The sequence below is a fragment of the Acanthochromis polyacanthus genome, chromosome 12 (genome assembly GCF_021347895.1).
Source record: "Acanthochromis polyacanthus isolate Apoly-LR-REF ecotype Palm Island chromosome 12, KAUST_Apoly_ChrSc, whole genome shotgun sequence".
NCBI classification, from domain to species: domain Eukaryota; kingdom Metazoa; phylum Chordata; class Actinopteri; family Pomacentridae; genus Acanthochromis; species Acanthochromis polyacanthus.
In genome coordinates this window covers 4,600,118-4,617,077 of record NC_067124.1, presented here as the reverse complement: position 1 = coordinate 4,617,077, position 16,960 = coordinate 4,600,118, and the positions used below count along the sequence as shown (strand labels likewise).

Genomic DNA, 16,960 nt, shown 5'->3' with positions numbered 1-16,960 from the left:
TGAAATATCAATGCCTGATGTGAAAAACAGTTGTGGCTTGTATCCCTTAAAAATCTACTTACAGCTGGTGTAGCATCTTGATTTTTGAGCTCTTTAAAAAATATGGCAAACATGCTGAATTCCAAGGGGCAGTACCATGGTGAGGCGATTAGCACGAAGTTTACAATTTAACTCACCTGCATGGATTATACACCGATCGGGCATAACATTGTAACCACTGACAGGTGAAGTGAATAACACTGAAAATCTCACTCACATTCAGCCCAATTTGATCTTAAGTGACCAATAAAATCAGAGCATACCAGCCTATAAATAATGAAAACTCCAAAATTTCCCCTTGTTTTAGTGCATAAAAGTACACTGAAAAAGTTCACATGTAAGGCACTATCTTTTACAAAACATCATGAACATCCTGAAATTTCCTAAGAAAAGTTTCAACAATGTTATGCCTCAGTTTATCATTTACACATGTGCACTACACCTTACAGATCAAAGAGTATCTACAAAAGCACAAAACATTCAGTCAGGTATCTGGAACTGAACAATGTAGTTTTTAACTGTATGATCAAAACAACTTGTCAAGGTCTAGAAATTATTTTAAATTTCTGATTTAACAAATGTACAATTTGGAGTTGATGTCTTCTTTGTAATTTTTACACTTTGCAAAGTCGACCTGTGGGCGGGATTGGACCCTCTGGCAGGCTGGTTTAGGCCAGCGGGCCATATGTTTGACACCCCTGACGTACACCCTTTCATGGAAATGGCATTCCCTGATGGCTGTGGCCCCTATCAGTTGGATAATGCACCATGCCACAACATAAAAATGGTTCAGGAATGGTTTGAGGAGCACAACAATGAGTTTGAGGTGTTGACTTGGCCTCCAAATTCCCCAGATCTCAATCTAATCCAGCATCTGTGGGATGTGTTGGACGAACAAGTCTGATCCATGGAGGCCCCACCTCACAACTTCCAGGACTTAAAGGATGTGTTCCTATCTTGGTGCCAGATACCACAGCACACCCTCAGGGGTCTAGTGGAGTCCAGGCCTTGACGGGTCAGGACTGTTTAGGCAGCAAAAAGGACAAACACAATATTAAACAGGTGGTCATAATGTTATGCCTGGTCAGTGTATATATTTGGAGATAATTCATAAGCAAACATTTAGGGAATTTAGCTGACTTCTGACATGTGACAGCTGTAATAATGACTAACGGTGGTTCAACATGGAGCTAATGGTCACTGTATGTGGTTGCCAGTTTTGCTTTCCAAAATTCTGAAGGTTCTTCCCAACTTGAAATCAAAATGAGTCAAACAGCGTACCTGCTGGTGTGCTGGAGGATCCAGCACCACTTGTAGCACCTGTCCATGCGCTGGCACCCTGGCCTTGCTGACCACCTGACCCCCAGCAAGGAGCTCCATCTTCTGGATGTCATCTTTGCTGAACCAGGTGAGAGGCTGCAGATTTGTACTAACTCGGATCCTCCTGTGGTCACTGTCTGCAAAGTCCTGCTCTTTAAAGCTCCGGCACCAGCCACTGTCATCTTTCTTTATGGATTCCTTAGGCTTGGACTCAGCCTTTTCTTCAGGATTCTTCATGGCTTTAGAGGGATCCTCGAAGAGATTATGGTGTTGTCTGAGCTCCTTGGGGGTCTTTTTCACAGCCTGCTGCTCCTTATCTAGTTGATCAGATTTCCCAGAGTGTTTTATTTCTTCTCTGTGTTTTTCCTGGTGGTGTTCTGCTGGCTTTGTACTTGTATGGCTGCCATGTTTATCCATGTATGCATTCACGTTTGTTTGTCTATCATCCCATCCTCCTGCCTGTTGGCCTGCAATTCTTCTGTCCCTTATTATTGTATGTGCTAGAGCAGGAATATGTGCTGGTGTGGATTTACTTCTTTCTAGATAAATGTAAGTCTGTGCAGTGTGCTTTACCACAGCACTGTGGTTGCTCGGCTTAATTCTATGCTTTGACTCTGGTCTGTTGACTGTAAACTCTGGGGAATTGGGATGGTGATTTCTGGTTGGCTGGATGGCGTCTTTTCTTTTGGAGGGGATGCCTTTGCTTTTCAGTTTATTTCTGTGTTTACCAGTGTGATTTCTTTCCTTGATGCTGTTTTTGTCACTGCCAGCAGCGTCCCCAAAAGGTTTAGATGGCACTAAATGTTTAAACCTCTCTTTTGCGGTGCTGGTTCTCCAGGCACCGCTGTGGATGTGACTGAATGGATACTGGAAGGCAGCGACTGGAGGGGCCTCCACAATCCTGGGCTTGGATCTGAACCCTACTGCAGAGCTCAGCGCTCGGGATGACCGCCGGTCAATGTCAGCAGGCGGAAGAGGTAGGGGAAGAGTGACTGTCATCACGAATACCATGAGGAAGAGTAGGAAGAGAGGGGAAATGAGGAGGATCCATTTTTGACCAAAGCAGAGTTTTGACCACACTCGCCAGACCTGCACGGAAAAACAAAGTACAAGTTAGAGGGAGACCAACAGAACCATGATTACAACCGAGGGGATCATAAATTTCAAAGATAGCATTTGCACTAAACAGAGCACTCAGATTCCTGTGGGGTTACCCAAAGGCTGTACTGAGATCTCTGGGCTCCTGGCATGTGGAAAGCAAATGTGATTCACACTCTGGGAGTGAAAATCAGTAGAAAAGCATATTGTGATTTTGGCACATTATTCAGTTGAGTTCTGGGCAGAACACAGTACTGATGTATGACCTTTGAGTCACCATTTAACTGACTAAAATGAAAATGAGAGAAAAAAATCATGAATTTAAAAACAAAGAGTGATCAGAGCTAAAGCATCCTGTTTGTGTTGCACAAGTCTGAATATGGAAGCAGCAGAGTATAAAGCTTGTGTCACTCGGCTGTGTGTTTCCAGTAGCTTACAGCAGAATTGGACTTATCCATCTGAGACCAATACGATTGTGACATGCCCATAATTCAGTGCTGCTGTCTGCACACACTGCACAGCAAGAGGGAAAAGCCATATTTCACACAATACACTGCCACTGCTCAAATACAGCTTACTGTACTCTTACTGAAGGCTGTATAAAAGTGATTTTACTGCACAAATTCAAATTGCTGGCTCTATATTTTCTGTATTCTTCACTCCTTCCATGTGATGCCTTTAAACAGAGGTAGCAAAACCCTATGAAGCTAACATTCAAATAAAAAAAACTAAAATAGAGACTACAATGATGTATTGTTGCATTTTGTGCTACAAAAAGACTCTATAGCAACATGTATCCTGTGTGACAGGAGAGCTGTCTGAGTTAAAACTACAAAAAAAAAATTGTTTCAGAAAAGACTGGCAGCTCCTGTGCAGACAGGGTGGCCTACCAGTGGAAAGATTAGCAGTAAGAGAGGAAGCATAGACCACCTATCCCAATAAGAAGCTTCCTTTCACTCCCACAAACTGGAATCCTGCCAAAACAGCATAAGCAACACCAACATGAAGCAAACAGTGTACGCTCTATCTGAATGCCCCACTTTTTAATCCTCATCTATACGCAAAGCCATAGGTGAAAGGCTGCCAGGTTGACCCAGATAACTCTCTCCCCCCTTCTTTTCCATCATCCTCTCTTTTCCTCCATTCAGGTGAAGGAATGTTTCAGGCCCTTGAGACGTCTTCCTCATCTCAGAGCTGTTAACAACATTCCCAGATCCCTCTACCTGTGAAAGGATCCCATTATTCTTCCCCTGGACTGGAAGGCCCTAAACCAGACTCTCTGTGCAGAGAGGACCCAGACATTTTATACATATTTTATCTAAACAGTCCCAGTGTGAGACTTATAATGTACGTGTCAGACTAAAATATATATATAACCACTGTAGAAACCATTTTAAACATGTTTTGTGAACAGTGCTATAGAATCCACAGTACTCTATAGAGACTTCATAGTCAGTCTGCAATTGATCAAAGGTGCAACATGGAGCAATTTAATGTCACTGAATCATTACTGCATTTAGAGTGAGATTCTGGTGAATCAATAGAGATGAATGAGATCACTGCTGAGAGGACCGGCAGTCTCTACGGACCTCTAAATTGCTTATTTATATTTAACACCACTGAGGTTTCACAGCAAATCTACCCTCTTGTCTACTGCAGCCTCACTCCAGTAGCGGTATGATGGCAGAGTCATCTTACTGACTTTACCTTCATTGAAATGCCGTATAAAGGTGGCTATGAAAGTCACACCTTACATCTTTAGGTCGTCACTAAATAGTCGATGATATAAACATAGTCTTCTTAAAGTTAAAAAAAATCCTTTTATATTATATCATGCCTGCTATTTTTTAAAAACTGCTATTCAGTCTTAGTGGTAAAATCTGTAATTCAAATTCTGTCTAAGTTTAACAAGTTCAAAGTACTGGTGTGACCTGGAACAGACGAGCTAATGGAAGCACATCAGCCAGTGAATGTATTATTACCAATTACTACAACTACAACACGTCACTTTGATGTCTCAGGAAAAAGGACACAAACATGGAGAAAGTATCTGGTTTGGAACCATGTTTAGCTGGATGATAACTGTCAAAGTGACACCCACATGAATGCAAGGACCCAAGGTTTCCTACCACAACATTGCTTTGAAATATGATGATCAAAGTTATTTATTTGACCTGTCAGTGGTTTTAATGTTGTGGCTAATTGGTCAAAGTTTCACATCTTTACTGTTTTATCATGCACACAGTCTCTGTAACTTCTGACACCTACTGAGCCCTAATTACCTGTCACAGTAATAACCAATTAGTCATGTACTCACAGCTACTGTGTGTACATCTCCACCGTCGAGTGTGGATGGGCATACAACACTTTGTTTTTGTTTCTGCGCTGGAGCCACTCTGGTTCTGGACAAAGACTTTAAAAGCATCTGTCAGCTTTTAAAAGTTGTGATACCTTTTTCCTTTTCTCTGTGGGATCTTCAGCTTTTCCAAATTTGTCCCAGAAAATCACTTTTGCCTTTATAGCAGCTTGGTAGAGGTAGCTGAAGTATGAGAGCAAATCTAACTTGTCTTGGGAAGCCAAATGGGCACATTTTGACTGCTGTTACAACTTTCCATGCTCCGAATATGCTTTCAAATGATCTGACTAATGAATGCCACAAAAACTAATTTGTCATCAGCAACTGCCTCAGGCTAATCCTTATCTCCATAGATGTTGTCATAAAATATCTCCAGTATCAAAGAAAGTAAGTCATGGACACACTTCTGTATCACAGTGTCTGGGTGAGGCAACACTGCCAGCATGGCGTCAAACTGGAAATTACAACATTGCCTCTCCATGATTTTCATCCAGATAAATCTGCTTTGGTCTGATCATAGTAAAAAAACAACAAAGAAATAAGTTCCAGGGTTAAATAAACTGGAATTATCGTTTGAGGCTGCTGCAACTACAAAAGTCCCACATTTGCTCCTCTGGTCTCTTTACTAATGGCAGAGGGCACCATCCAACATGTGTTAGCCTACTAAAACCTGGCACAACAGTTACTCCTCTGTATGCACAGGCCTGACATTACAACCACTGATATTATTACAAAAACAAACACACAAGTCACTGCATTCTAACACGTAATTGCTTCACTCTTGCTTTCCTTCAGCGGTGAGCCATCTCTCCTTTCATCCTACATCCTCCCCTGTGTTTGCACTTGTTTTGGCTGAGCAGCGCTAATTAGCGTCCAGACATGTACAGCTTAGCATAGCTTAGTGTGAATGTGTCAACAGGAGACAGTGGTGTTGCCTTCAACACCTCTTTACAGCAAACAAACAGAGGCAGGCCACTGAGGAGGTCGTTGGAGACAGGGAAATAAATCCACTGTATGTTTCATGTGGTTAGATGTACTTGCAGCTTTCTTGTGTTTTGACTATGCTGTCATGCACTTTGACCTCCAGAATAAACACTGAAAGAAAAACTCCGTGAAAGCACATTATGAAAACACCAGTGTCAGACAAAATGTTAACACACACACACACACACACACACACACACACACACACACACACACACACACACACACACACACACACACACACACACACACGCATAGACACACAGACAGGGTTTGTTCTGCTGCTGCGATAAGAATCACACATTCTGAAAAGATATGAGGTTACAGAGCTAGTTATTGTAACATTTCTCTGTTCTTTCAAAAATAAAAATGACACCATTACTGGCAAGCTTAAGTTATTTTCCACTTCTTATCTCTTCAAGTTGTCTTTATTTTCTGACAGGTTATTTGTGTCTGTGTTCCTCCCTCTTTGTCTGGTTCCACTCTCTCTCTCTGACTCTCACTGGCAAGCTCCCCTTACACACACACACACACACACACACACGCACACACACACATACACACATACACATATGTATATCTATAGTACACATACGTGTAACCCTTCCCCTAATAACCTCGTGTCCACTCTGACAGGCCAGGTGTCTGGCTGTTTGACAGCTGCCTAGCGCTTGTTTTTTTCCCTTCCTTTCTTCTTAATATCCCTCCTGTTTCTTCTCCTCCAGCTGAGGGCTGCAAGAGAGGTATGTGGCATTAGGTCGAGACACGCAACAGGTCCTGCAGCCAGTCAGCTCGCCTCGAGAGAGGATGGAAGGGAAGGGAGGGGGTGAGGACATCTGGAGGCAGAAAACTGTCTCATTACACCTTCTCATCTCTGAGACCTTTTATCGGTCTGTTTTTAAGAGACAGGACAAACAACAGCAGAAATCTTGACTGAGCAGCATGCTCATACAAGCGAATGTGCTCTGTCCAAAACTGTGTTTTAAGTCTGACACAAAGTCAGCATAACAGTGCTACTATGGGGAGCTTTAACACAGCAGATGGAGGTCTTCACATCAACAACTGGAAACTGGCCATCAGGTTGTGAGTGCATTAGCTAACCATCTGTGCTGTAGTTAGTGCTACATGGCTAGAACAAACACACTTAATGACTTACTAACAGCAGGGTGGACTCAGTACATGTCGGTCAAAGCCTAAGAGGCGTCAGGTGGGAGATATTTTCAGTCAGTGGTCTGACAACAGAAAAATAAGTCATTGTGTAACTGAGCAAGAACAAGTACTGACTATGGACTCTATACAGGGAGACATTTCGAGGATACAGACAATCAAATCTCGCCTGATGGAGCATCACAACATTGGTCCAAAATGATATATTTCCATCATATTTCCTTCATTGTTTTCATCATGTGATTTTACTAGTACCATGCATTCAGTACGTTGTCTTGTTGGACTCTCTTCCTCTCCAATGAAAACTTCTTCTAATATTTACTTAAAGGCACCAACTTTAGAGACTTCAGCTACAAGCTGTCTGCCCTGATGAATCAAATCCTAAAATTTACATAACAATAGATCTTATGCAGATTTTCTGTGAAGCATTTTGGATAGAAATCAAGCCTCTCCGCTTATTGTAAATATGCAGTGTTAACAAGGGAACAAAAATAATAATGATAGTAACATACGCCTACTAAACATTAACACGTTAAGTTTCATTTAAACTTCTGCACCATACCTACACTGCACCTATGCTATAGCATGATGTGTACATGTCGTGGTGGCTCACACCTCAAATGCTGTGATTGGTCGGTTTGGTTCTGTCAGAAGTAAGACGCCATGTTTACACACCATACTGATTTGCCCAGGAATAAATAATTTGTGGAGCTAAATGTAAACTGGTATTGGGCTGTAATTGTTTCTGACTTGCTTAATAATTCAAATGTGACAGCCCATAATCTTTTAGTGCAGCCATATGCCTTTTTTTGATTTTCACATCTCTACCAAACAATGTATCTGTTTTTACCTCTTCAGTTTTTTTTTTGCACTGCAATGATTTCAGTTAAAATCACTGTTTTTATACATTTATTAGATCCTGATCCAAGATGATCTGGTCACCACTGTTTGAAATACATGAAGAAACTCAACACAGTGGCATCAATGTTAGAACAGTTAAGATGATTACCAGAGTTATTAAAACTGATCCTCAATGGGCCGCTTGCAATCTGTAGCAAGTTACACGTCATCTAATGGTGATTCAGCCAAAGCTAGGAGATTTCATCCTCAGAGTGTCATGAATGTTTTCACCAAGTGTCATCTCAATCCATACGACAGCTATTGAGATATTTTAGTCAAATCCACCAAAGTGGTAGATCAATAGACCAAAATAGGACAAAAATCATGTTTAGCTCAAATAAATACAAGCACAGACAAACTTTCAAATTACTCATTTACTTTACATGATTTTTCATATACAAGAAACCTGTAGTTTATGCTGCATAGGTGTAAAGTGTTGTGTTACTGCTACTGACTTCATTCTTTCTATCTAGAAATCCAAGTTACATATACTGTGGTTTAAATGTAGCAAAGAGGCAGTAGGAAGAAGCACTGAGACATCGTTCTTTACCGAATAATGATTACATATTAAAAAGAATAGAAGGTTTAACACCATATGAATGCTGAGAACTTAGTATCAGAGCATCAGGGAGCTGTGAGTTGATGCTACAAAATGTAGCTAGAATGAGCCAGTAGTTGAGATTGGTTTAATAGAGCCATCAAAGCTGGAATTATGTTTGAAATTTATGAGGTCAGGAGGTCTCTGTCTGTGCCAGCTTCAATTATCAGCAAGCAAACACACGCATGAACACACTGATAACATTTACTCACAAACACACACACACACACACACACACAGTCTCTGCTTGAACAAAGAGTATCTCTCCAACTGGATCAAAGAGGATTCACAGACTGGGAGAATAATTGGTTAATACTGTTTGGTTTAATTCAATCTGAGAGACATTCAATCCCCTGAGAGAGAGACATCATGCATGTGTTAATGGCCATCATCCACTCATTAGTAGCCATGCTCCACCATGCAAAATACAGCCTATGTATGAGAACTGAAAGAGAAGGAGTAAGAAACTCAGGACAGATCACTTCAGGGTTCTTAACATTCAGTTTAAATATAATAATGTCACTAGATGTATTGTGTTCAGTGGATTTGTGGGCGAAGATCAAGTAAATTCACACGACACATATGCAGAGACTATGACATTGACACTGAAGCTGTTTTGACAGGTCTGACCTTCAACAAATAGGAGAGAAGTACAGATAACAAACTAAAGGAAGCAATCATAGCAGCTGTGATGCACATTTCATTCCATATAACCCTTCTTTGCTGAATGAAGAGCAATGAAAATTGAGTTTTTCTCTTTGTGTCCATTTTGCCAATGACGATCTGTCACCAAAATTACAGCATGGTGCTATGCTATCCATAAATTCAAACTGTATTTTTGTGGTTCTGTAACAAATGTGACTTCTGCTTGCAGATATTTCTGATTTGTGGTTGAACAGTTCTGGATATTCTGACTAATTAGTTTTCCATCTATCCTCAGCACAATTCACTGGTAAAAATGCCTGCATGCACACACAGACGTCAAGCCACCGCAACTAACAGTATGCATCTTTGTCCTAAAACTTTGGGTTAAGGATGTTTGTTACTAAGATTATTGCCAGTGCACCATGTGATCCAAACAATTACTGTCAGAAATCTTTTTATGCCTAAGGGTGTGTGTCCATATTGTCTTTCTCTCTGGAAGAAAAGCGCTGGCAGGGCGCCGGGGAGTGCTTCATCTCCACGCTTCATCAAAAAAAAATGCTGTGGGTGGGTTTTGTTTCCATGACAACACTATCCTGACAACATATCAGAACTCTAATCACCATTGTATAATAGACTGGCATCACTCTTCATTGTGGTAATTTCAATCACATATTGTATCATACAGCCCAGAAAAGGCAAACACTGCCAGAAGAAGCTGCTCCTCCATTTTCTTGGTTTCCAGGGTGATGAGTCCCATGCATATGATTGGTTGCCTGAAGAGGGGCAACATCCATGGCTATAAATGGGAAATGGAGAAATCATCAAAGTTTTTATTACTTTTATTATTAATCCTGACAAGAGAATGACTATCTGTGGCAGGTATTAGGACATTTCACTCAAACTAAACCTGTTCGTGGTGCTAGACTAACAGGAAAGATATTAGATCATAATGTTTACAGCACACTCCAAGATCTGGATTAGATCAACTTTACTTTAGCCAATAGTGATTCATTAGGATAGGCTGCATGGGATCTTATACTAATCCTCAGGATGACTTTGGGACATCTCACACATAAAACACAATCCAAGCAGAGCAAATAAAGAAGCTTAAACCTACTGAAATACAGCATATTTTACAGTAAGTCCAGTATGCTGCTTTCCTGCAGAGAGAAGATTTTACTGACAATGTGCTGATCAATGATGTAAAACATGTAGGGCTGTTGAATAGAGAAAAAAGGAGGTTAGATTAAAGAAATGATTAAAAAAGGAAACATCTAAATAGATTCTGTGGAAGAGATGGAGCATGTATTTGTGTGTGTGTGTGTGTGTGTGTGTGTGTGTGTGTGTGTGTGTGTGTGTGTGTGTGTGTGTGTGTGTGTGTGTGTGTGTGTGTGTGTGTGTGTGTGTGTGTGTGTGTGTGTGTGTCCCTCATCTGTCAACAGCAGTCTGTCAGTGGAGAGCAGACCTTAACGAAAGTGGTCATATCCTCTTTTTCTCTCACAGCGTATGAACAAAGAAGAGCACAAAAGAAAGACTGGAAGAAAGATGAAAGGAATGCAAAAGTAATGCAACAAAAGCAAACTGATATACCAAGACGGAGAACGCATTCAGCAACTGCTCAGTTCATTTTCTAATGTGTCTGAGTATGATGACAACACATGAAAGATGAAATATAAATGAGTTGAGAGATCACAGACTGATACCATTCTATTTTTCTACATTGACAATAGTGGAAGCCCAGAAGCCATAGAGAGAGAAGGTGAGGAAGAAAGATGCTGTCTGGCTTTCTTTTCACATGTCAGTATTTTGAACTGAGGTTTTGCTGCATCGAGGACAGAAGATGTTTTAGTGCTGCGGCTGCTGTGTTTAAATCAACTAAATGGGAATACTTATATTCATTAAAACGTGCATGACAGGCTGGAATCAACCATTAATTCATGTTAAGAAGTCAGGAAACAGAAAATTTAATACAGCCCAAGACGACATGCTCAAATAGCTTTAATCTGTTTACATTAATTTAAAACAGAGCAAGCTCACTTTTAAAAATCTGGTTTTGCCCCACCCCCATGCTTCTTTAGCCTCAGATTGTTATCCTCCCTACTGAGATCTCTCTAAACACTGTCCTCCTACTGTCTACTTTCTTTAATGCACATGAAAGAATCTCTGAGTTGATGGCAGTTCACCCTCAATTACAACTATGTAATTAACCCTACCAGCAGCGCCCAGTGGCCTTATAAGCAGCACGCAGTGGTTTTTCTGTCACGCAACCAAACCCTCTATTTGTAGAGCTGGTTGGAACTGAAAAATGCCAAACAAAACCTCAGAACTTAAAAACTACTGATATCTCCTCTGTTAAACACCCTGTAATAACCACAGCTGTGATTTCCAATCGGCCTAACTGCCTGAACATGGTGACAAAATGATCTGTGAACACCAGAGCTCGTATATCTGCATATCTACATCATGGCTCCACCGGCATACTGCCACAGTGAAGACACAGTCCTCACAGTAAAGCTCAGGTGAGAGTTTTCAGTATGGTAGGTTGCTAGCACAGAGTTGTTGCTGTTTTGTTTTTGGTTTAATGGTCACACACAGATAGGAGAAGAAGAGGAGAAAGCCGGCTCTTAGCAATGGAATGAAATTATAGATTGACACCACATCGAAGACGAGAAAACATGGTACTTGGACATTATTTAATGAATGCAAGATCTAAGATGCAATTTTCATCCTAAATGCCATCATCTTCCCTCGTACCATCTTAACTGGATGGAGCTGTCATTTTGTTGCACTTTTCCACCCACTTCTGCACTGAGCATGCTCAACACAGTAATCAGAATGTGTTCCTCAGTCAAACCCCAATGATGCTTATAGTGCAATGAAGCCCAAAGCAACTTTGTTGAAATGGTAGCCTTATAATACAGAAAGCCACAGTATTCAAACATAGAACTTGATACTGTAGGGTGGAGAAAGACCGGAAGTAAGCAATGTTTTTGTACATAAGATATTAGCCCAAGGGCAAACATCATGGATACATCAATTAATTGTGGAATTGCTAAACATATGTCCCAGTAAATCAATTGACAATCATACACTGTGACCTCCACCCTGCATATGCCTTTACATATTTCCATATATAGCACACATGGATTTGTGTATTTCAATCCTGGCCTTTGAATTAAAGTATACCTAAAGATTTCCAGAGCGATCCTTTTTGAAGAAGAAACCTAACGCTAGTCTTCCTGTCGAGTGAAATGCGAGCAGTCCACTGTCCTGCTCTCCTGTCAGCAACTTTCTTCTCTGGAAAGCATCCGTCTGATCAAATTACAAAGGTGAAACCTAAAATGGATTTTTGCAGCTGGGGATGTGCTTTGCCTTTGGTGGGAAGGTTAAATGTTGCTAATGGAGAGTAATCTTTGGAGAGATCTTCTAGAGAAAGTTCATTTCTCAAAAGGTATTACTGATCAAGGCCAGACTATCAGCCAGGCAACGAAGGCAATTGCCCAAGAGCCCCAGATCTACAGCAGGTGCCAGGTTCGCTGCGTAGAGTTCTTATCTACATAATCTGATTAAACACAAATGTATTAGAAAGTTATTCATCTGAAGTACAATACCTGCCAGAATGGGTCTTCAACCTCCATTTTGTTGTTCTGGTCTTTGAGTCTGTGTCAAAATGTGGTTTTAAGACCCAAATGTTTTAGTTTATATTGTGGACATTTGTTGTAAAGTTGTTCTTCATCAAGGCCTCAATGTTTTCTGTTTAACAAGCAGTTTACACAACGAAAATCTGGGGTAGGTGGTATCATTAAAGCTACAACCAACAATTGTTTTCACTGTCAGTACATCTCAGAAAGATTTTTTTTTTAAATAATCAATTGATTAGTCAATGTGTAAAATATCAGACAATATAGACAACTGTCAACCATTATTCCAGAAGTTCAAATTAACAACATTAAAATGTCTTAAAACATGGAAAGTATGCTATTGCAAAGTAAATATTCATATTTGAGAAGCTGTCATAGAATTTTGTGATTTTTTTTGCTTAAAAAACATGACTAGACAATTAATCAGTTATCAAATGACACTTAACTCACTCTAAAATGACTGATTGAGCCACTGATGGTCTCAGCACTGTGGCCAGTTTATGTGTGTTATGGGAAATAATAAAACTGTCATGTATACTAAGGCCTATCGGTAGTGGCCCAAGGCCCCTCATAAGAACATAGACATGTAGAAAAACAAGTCTTCATCACTCAAGGCAGGTGGACCAACTGAAGTAACAACATGAAAATCATCTCTACTGCTTTGTCTAAAAAGCACATTTACCTCTCAATTGAGGCCTTTCGTCTAAAATTCAGGGTTTTCATACCTTGTTTTGAATTGATGATCATGCTAGAAGAAACCCTCGTGAATCACTAAAGTTTGCAACAAATCATTCCAAGAGGATTGTGAAAATCTGAAACAAACCACAAATGTGAACCCTGAGGTGATACTGAAGGAAAAGTCGGGTTATCACCAGAGAATCATTCACTTTGCACAAGAGTGTGTGCTGCTTCACCTAGCAAATGCTCAAATTTCCTTGCACAAGTGAGACGTTTAACCTCATGGTGACACTGGCCGAAACGTCGGGAGATTACCCAAGGCTCCTAAAACTCATCCTTGAGGAAACAGATAACTTTGTCAAATTTCGTGACTATCTGTTAAACAGCTGTTGAGATGTTTCAGTCCAGACTGACGAACAGGCACTGATATCCCAACAAGGATGGATGACAAAGGAAACTCATCAGAGCAGACAGCAACATATATTTACTTATATTTCCTACAATGGGCCATACTCCAAAATGCTGAATTCCTGAAGTCCCATAACGCAGTTCAATATTGTGTCTCATTGTGTCCTGCAATTTTCCCCATATTTGTAAAAAGCTGTCTTAAAAATGTGTACCCTTCAGACTGAAACAACCCTCATTTTCACACCTTAACATTATACAGTTTTATTGTAATGCTTAGTTGTGAGTAGTAGTATAATAGTGAGCACATTTTCTTGCCCTCCACTCTGTTGTAGTTAGCATTTACCCCGATAACAAGAGTGCTGAAGAAGAAAACTGTCACGTCTGCCAGGACATGGAGCTGAAGACAGGCATACATTTTCCTTCACCTTTGCTCTTTCTTCCATCCAGCTTCTATGGTAACAAGCAGGATATGCTGCTATACAAACGCAGAGAGATGCACTTATTGTGTGAATTTATAGGTGAGCTACTCATTATCTGACACTGATATTTTTCACATTTTATTAATTCTTTTGTGCAAATGGTTTGTGAGCATGAATCATGAACACATAAACAGCCATACAGCTATGGTCAGTCACCAACTATGGATTATGAGCAGACTTCATTTTATAAATAACTTTTTTTAAATGACAGCAAGAGATTGATTACATTATGTAATATCCACATTTATAAATACATTAAGAGTGAATTCATTGATGTGTTTGACACATCTGGTGTCACTGCTGTTGTCAATACTAAAACAGTACCAATTGATCATTATGTTTTATATCATTGAAAAAATGAAGTGTAACATGAACGTCGCACTGAGCCCACTGAAATTTTTCACTTAAAGCATTACTGCTTCGCGTCTTTCAGGTCAACCTGTAAATTTCTGCTCTCATTAACCACACAGTAACTAGCCGGAGAAAAAAATGGAGCGATCAACTGCGAAAGAGACAGATATGTTCCTCTGGGGTTAGCGGGAATCAAGATCTAACATCAACATTTGTGAATGTGTAAACAAGTGCTTGCTAACGTGCTAGCTGTATGGTAATATTATGTCGGTTTAGTGCTTACAGTGTATTGTGCCGCCACCAGTTGGCCAAAACTGTAAGTTTATGTACATACAAATTTTAAGAGCAGAACGAGAGAGCTTTAACGATGAAGTAGCTGCAACATATGACTTATATGTCCAGGATGTGCTAATGGCGAACAATTTCGTTCAGAAAGAAAATGGTAAATATGAGTATAATATATGAATAATATTCTCCATGCCTTGTCTGAATCCATATTAAGTAGGGCAGAAAGACCATGAGCAAGAAAAACCCAGAGATGTCTTTTCCTGTTCTGTTTGTGGGGCATCAACTGTCATCTATTGTCTTGTGACTGTATGTATGTGGTCTGTCTGCATGGTGACCTGTCTGCCATCATATGTCAGCCTAGTAGCTGGAGTGTGACAGTGGGCTATCTGGCAATTGTCTACTGACAAGACCTTCAAACAGCAAACTGGTGTGTGCATTGTAGGCTGTCTTTGCACCTCATGCATGTTTTTGCATATTCTCTAATTTTTGTGTTTTTCACCACACCTAGAAGCTATGCTGTGTGGTGACAGATCGCTGGACATTCTCAACTCATTAGCTGTCCTGTAAAGACCCATCTCAATAGAGATGAATATAAATTACTCACAGTTTGTTCATGTTGAGATTCCTATTTATAAAAACAAATTTTCCAGCCTGAACCTTGCCTCGTTCCCTGCCATGTGCACACTGTCAGTGTGTCACAACTGTCTCAGGTCTCCCTCCTAATGGTCATCATTAGACGCTACAGAAGGCACTACACTATGTAATGTGCACAGTAGAACGTGTATGGCATGAGGTCTGTACACAGTCCAACATTTGACTCATTACAGCCAAACTAACCATTGTGGACACTGTATATGAAGGATGTCTAGCAAAATCAACCGCAACTCCCAGAATGAATAGTACAGTCTTGTGCATATGTCCTAAAGCAGCAGATGATGTTAAAGAAATGAAGATTGGAAATTTAAAAACTAAATATTTAAACTATAAAGAGCTGCCTGAACACCACCTATTTCCAGTACAGAGGGAGCTTCTATAGGCAGAAACATGGATGTGCCATGGGCTCGCCAGTGTCTCCTGTTGTGGCCAATCTATACATGGACGAAGTGGAACACAGGGCCCTGACCTCGTTCAACGGTGAAACACCAAGCCACTGGTTCAGATACGTGGACGACACATGCGCCAAGATCAGAATTCATGAGGTGCAAACTTTCACTGAACACATCAACTCGGTGGACAGCAACATCAGGTTCACCAGAGAGGATGTACTGGACAACATTTTGCCCTTTTTGGATTGTGAGGTCCGCATAGAAGAGGACAGAAGTCTGAGCATTGGGGTATACAGGAAACTAACATACACAGACCAGTACCTGCTTTTTGATTCTCACCAGCCACTGGAGCACAAGCTAGGAGTCATCAGGACCCTGCAACACAGGGCTGACAAGCTACCCACAAGTACCCAAGGCCAGGAAAAAGAACACAAACACCTGAAAGGGGCACTGAAAACTTGTGGATACCCTGACTGGACCTCTGTGAAGGCTCACACAAGATCCAGAAAGGAGAACCGAGTGAAGACCGAAGAGAAGGAGAGCAGGCGCAACAACACAGTGATCCCATATGTGTCTGGTGTGTCTGAAAAACTGAGGAGGATTTTCAACAAACACCAGATCCCGGTCTTTCTTTAAGCCAAATAACACCCTCAGGCAAAGACTGGTCCACCCAAAAGACCCCACACCACACAGCCAGAAGAGCAACCTGATGAGTGGTGAAACGTCTTCAAGGAACTTTCTTAAAGTCCAGTGGATTGATTTAAACTACTTTGGATAACCATGACCTGGATGAATGAGAACCTACACAGACATCTGCTCAAACTCAAATTTACAGGAAGTGATCCAGCAGAAGGATTTCATAAAATGAATCAGTTTGACCTTGATATGCTAAATATGTTGTTAATTTATTACTGAAAACTATCTTGGAACTGCAGGTTATGATCTCATTACATGTCTACTGA

General features: G+C 40.6%; 1 protein-coding gene across 1 annotated transcript in view; it reads right to left on the bottom strand.

Annotated features, from left to right (window-relative positions):
• The window catches only part of gask1a (golgi associated kinase 1A), a 66,713-nt gene that overhangs the window by 38,387 nt on the left and 11,366 nt on the right, over window positions 1–16,960 (bottom strand). Inside the window, exon 2 of the mRNA XM_051956416.1 lies at window positions 1,321–2,448. Coding sequence (XP_051812376.1) covers window positions 1,321–2,448 — 1,128 coding nt within the window. The remainder of the gene's footprint in view (window positions 1–1,320; window positions 2,449–16,960) is intronic.